Source organism: Haematobia irritans, chromosome 4, assembly GCF_050003625.1.
Source record: "Haematobia irritans isolate KBUSLIRL chromosome 4, ASM5000362v1, whole genome shotgun sequence".
In the NCBI taxonomy this organism is placed as follows: domain Eukaryota; kingdom Metazoa; phylum Arthropoda; class Insecta; order Diptera; family Muscidae; genus Haematobia; species Haematobia irritans.
In genome coordinates this window covers 53,679,823-53,683,782 of record NC_134400.1, presented here as the reverse complement: position 1 = coordinate 53,683,782, position 3,960 = coordinate 53,679,823, and the positions used below count along the sequence as shown (strand labels likewise).

The following is a 3,960-nucleotide window of genomic DNA, read 5'->3' as shown; positions in this document are numbered from 1 at the left end:
GGTACTAGTTCCTTTTTAGGAGCGAATCCGAAAATACCGATCACTGTAGTGAGGCGGGATCGCCCAACTCTACTTCAGCTAAAGGTGCTACACGAAATGAGAAACGCTCCGCTTCGATGTTGTTAGTTGCTGGTGTATCGTAACGCGTTCTATTACAGCCTCATACAAACATTTTAAAGGTGGGTACTAAGTTCAAGTTCAGCCGCTAAAATCAACATTAAAAAAGTTTACAATTATATCTATTTGATGAAAATTGTATTATAACTTGATGGGTGATATCCCAAAGCAACTTCTCATAAAATGTATAAAATGTCTTTTCCTGGCGTCCATCTACTGACCCATAGTGGAAAAAATGGAATCCAGGATATCCTCGTCCAAAAACACTGTTGGAGCACATGACATATATCAAAATGTAGGTAATGACTTCCACTTTGATGTTCCATAATCAGAATTTTGAACGAAGTTCGTTCCTGGCTTCCACGACACAATCTCTGTACTGACCCCCACTGGCAAAAAATTAAATCCAGGATATCTTCGTCTAAAAACACTGTTAGAGCACATGGCATACATCAAAATTTAGGTAATGACTTCCACTTTGATGTCCCATTTGCGGAATTTTGAACGAAGCTATTATTGTGGCCCCTGGATCGAATTTGTTGCTAATACCGTTTTAAATCATAGTTTAAACAATTTATGGTAGTAATACGTTATATCTAAACAAGAATAATTTTTTAAACATATCTTTATTCAATATATTCACTAAATTTATGGTCATATTTTGTTTGTCCATAATTTTTCTGGCCACCACAGTCGATAAATTCCGAATTTTATATGGTTTATACAACTCTGTGTCACCCTGTTATTTGGGTGTTTGTTGTATTTTAAAAAGTTACCTACGTCGGTATCTTCACTCAAGTGAAGATAGTGAGTATTCATTTAATAGTAACGAGTACTCAAAAAATTAGTCACTAACGAGTACTTGAAATCAAATACTCGTTCCTTTCCCAACACTAATATAAACAAGAAGTCTGCAACTTTTGCATGGACCTTTTTAATATTTATTGCTGTTAGTGAACTCACAAACATAAACATGGATATGATACTGGCTAACGTCAACCATATATATTTCAAAGTGGAAAGGGATCTGACGGAGCAGGTGGGTGCTATATCATTACCCTTCTTTGGCATGGACAAATCTGTAGCAGCAGTTTGCCAATTCCTAAACTCAAAAAATGGGGAAGAATGCACTAAAGGAGCGATGTGTCCATTTCGTCATATACGCGGTGACCGCACAATAGTTTGTAAACATTGGTTGCGTGGTCTTTGTAAAAAGGGTGACCAATGTGAGTTCCTGCATGAGTTTGATATGAAGAAAATGCCAGAATGTTACTTTTATTCACGTTTCAATGCCTGCCATAATAAAGAATGTCCATTTCTCCATATTGATCCTGAAAGTAAAATAAAAGATTGTCCTTGGTATGATAGAGGATTCTGTCGCCATGGGCCCCATTGTAGACATCGTCATGTGCGGAGGGTATTGTGTATGAATTATTTGTCCGGATTTTGTCCCAATGGCTGGAGTTGTAAACACATGCATCCTCGATTTGAGCTGCCACCAAGTGCTGAAGCTAACAAAGAACAGTTCCAAAAGAAAATACCGACGTGCCATTTCTGCGGAGAATTTGGACACAAAGCTTCGATGTGCAAAAGCAATCCAGACAACACAATCGATCTGCAAACTAGTCGACAAAACACAAATATTCGTTTTCCTCACTACCAAGGACCACAAACTCCGGTAAACATTCAACCAAATAAGGAGTCACAAGAAGCTGCTAGTAACAACACAGGCTCGAGTGAAAATACTGATGCTCCTACAAATCCGAGAACTGCAAATAATGGACCTCCAATGTACCAGAAGATATCTAAACCTTTAGAGGAAATAACCTGTTACAAATGTGGGAACAAGGGTCACTATGCAAATAAGTGTCCCAAAGGTCATTTGGCATTTCTTTCCAATCAAAGGAGTCATAAATGATATTCCATTAAATAAGATTTGTTATTTTTCCTGTGGTAAACAGATAAAAATGTTACGACATACTTTCGAAGTCTATAAAATAAAACCAATATTTTCGATAGTAAATTGGAAAACTTGATTTATTTTGTTTCTTATTCGATCTTTTTCAGTTTAAATAAAATTCTTTATTTTGCCAAGCTTGAGATCTATTTGTTTTTATTATTTTCAATTCATCCATCCTAATATTTCGCAATTTTCGTTGAATTGCTTCATCAGAGGTGTATGATCTATAAACATTTTTTTGTAATATTAATTAATTAAGTTAAATTAAATTAAGCAATTCAAATACATAGTACAATTAAAACAACATCTTATCCTAAACATCATCTACCAGACTAACATAAATGTTAAGCCCTAACTATTATCTCCAACTTACATATAAGTCAATCACTATACCCAAAATTCTTATTAGAGCATCACTGCTCTCGTGCAATAGCGAAAGCTGACGAAAGCAGTGATGCTCTAATAAGAATTTTGGGTATAGTGATTGACTTATATGTAAGTTGGAGATAATAGTTAGGGCTTAACATTTATGTTAGCCTGGTAGATGATGTTTAGGATAAGATGTTGTTTTAATTGTACTATGTATTTGAAATTTGTATGAATTGTTTAATTTAATTTTACTTAATTAATTAATTAATATTATAAAAAAATGCTTATAGATCATACACCTCTGATGAAGCAATTCAACGAAAATTGCGAAATATTAGGACGGATGAATTGAAAATAATAAAAACAAATAGATCTCAAGCTTGGCAAAATAAAGAATTTTATGTAAATTGGAAAAGTTCGTAAGACCTTTTACACGGTGATCTGGTTACACACAGTACTGATATCGGTAGCTATTATTTTATTAAGCCATATGTAATTATAAAACAATATAACGACCAATTAATGTTTGGTTGTTATAAAAGTTATGAAAAATAAGCTATATCAAATTATAGACAAAAATTGACGCTTAAGATGTAAAATATAGAGATCGCTTTTATATTGGGGCTTTATCTAGTTATGAACTGATATGTATGGTTACTATAGTTTCAGGCCGATCTGATGAAAAATTTGGAGGTTGGGTTTATATTAGGTGGGTAGCTTGAGTAGTTTTAAGTAAAACACAAAAATGTTTATGTTTGCTGGTTTGACTACGATGACGAATTATTTTTTTATCTTAATATTTCTGAAACAAGGGCATAAATGGAAACAAAATGTTTGGTGATCCCATTTAGAAGTTTTTAAAGTCATTACCATGCCAACATTTTTTGAATTTGGGGGCGCTTCAGAGAATCCCCACTACGTCGAAAACAGTCGTATACGATATCCAAAACTCCTCGGAAAAGCGTCGTCACTATTGAGAAGATGTACCACGCCAAGTTACTACAAAAAAGTATCGCATGAGTACAATTATTAGGAGCCCTTCTGGATACATTTAGAAGGACGCCAATAAGAGCCCCTTCAAACAATCAGACAAAGTGCATTTTAAGATAGTTGTAAAAGAATCATTGTGGTCAAGTCAGTGTTGCCAACTCCCCAAGGCCAAAAAGCACCAAAAATATATTATAAATTTTAACATACCACCTTCCACCACAAAATCGAAAATTAAATGCTCTACTAAAAAAAAAACCCTTCCGATGATGTATTATAGAAATTTTGTGAATTGAATTTTAAAAAGTTAAGGTGGGTATTAAGATCGAGTTTAGCTGCTAAAATAGTCATTTTTTCACAATTACTTTTCTTTAATAATTCATTTTAAGGAATACAAACTTTGTGAAATTTTGCTTTTGGTTATAATAAAATTTGCAGCAAGTTATAATAAAATTTGCAGCAAATATGCATAATTTTATGCCCTTTTTTACTGATATAGTATAAATTCGGCAAAACTCGAATTTAGT

At 33.7% G+C, this 3,960-nt stretch overlaps 1 protein-coding gene across 1 annotated transcript; it reads left to right on the top strand.

Annotated features, from left to right (window-relative positions):
- Positions 1-988: 988 nt before the first annotated feature.
- Clp (Cleavage and polyadenylation specificity factor subunit 4) lies at positions 989-2,217 on the top strand. Its single transcript, XM_075305931.1, has one exon. It carries the CDS (start codon positions 1,091-1,093, stop codon positions 2,033-2,035), a length of 945 nt encoding a protein of 314 aa, XP_075162046.1. The 5' UTR covers positions 989-1,090; the 3' UTR covers positions 2,036-2,217.
- Positions 2,218-3,960: the final 1,743 nt, after the last annotated feature.

Excerpts from the sequence above, each read along its gene's own strand:
- Clp (XM_075305931.1), top strand. The coding sequence starts at position 1,091 with ATGGATATGATACTGGCTAACGTCAACCATATATATTTCAAAGTGGAA.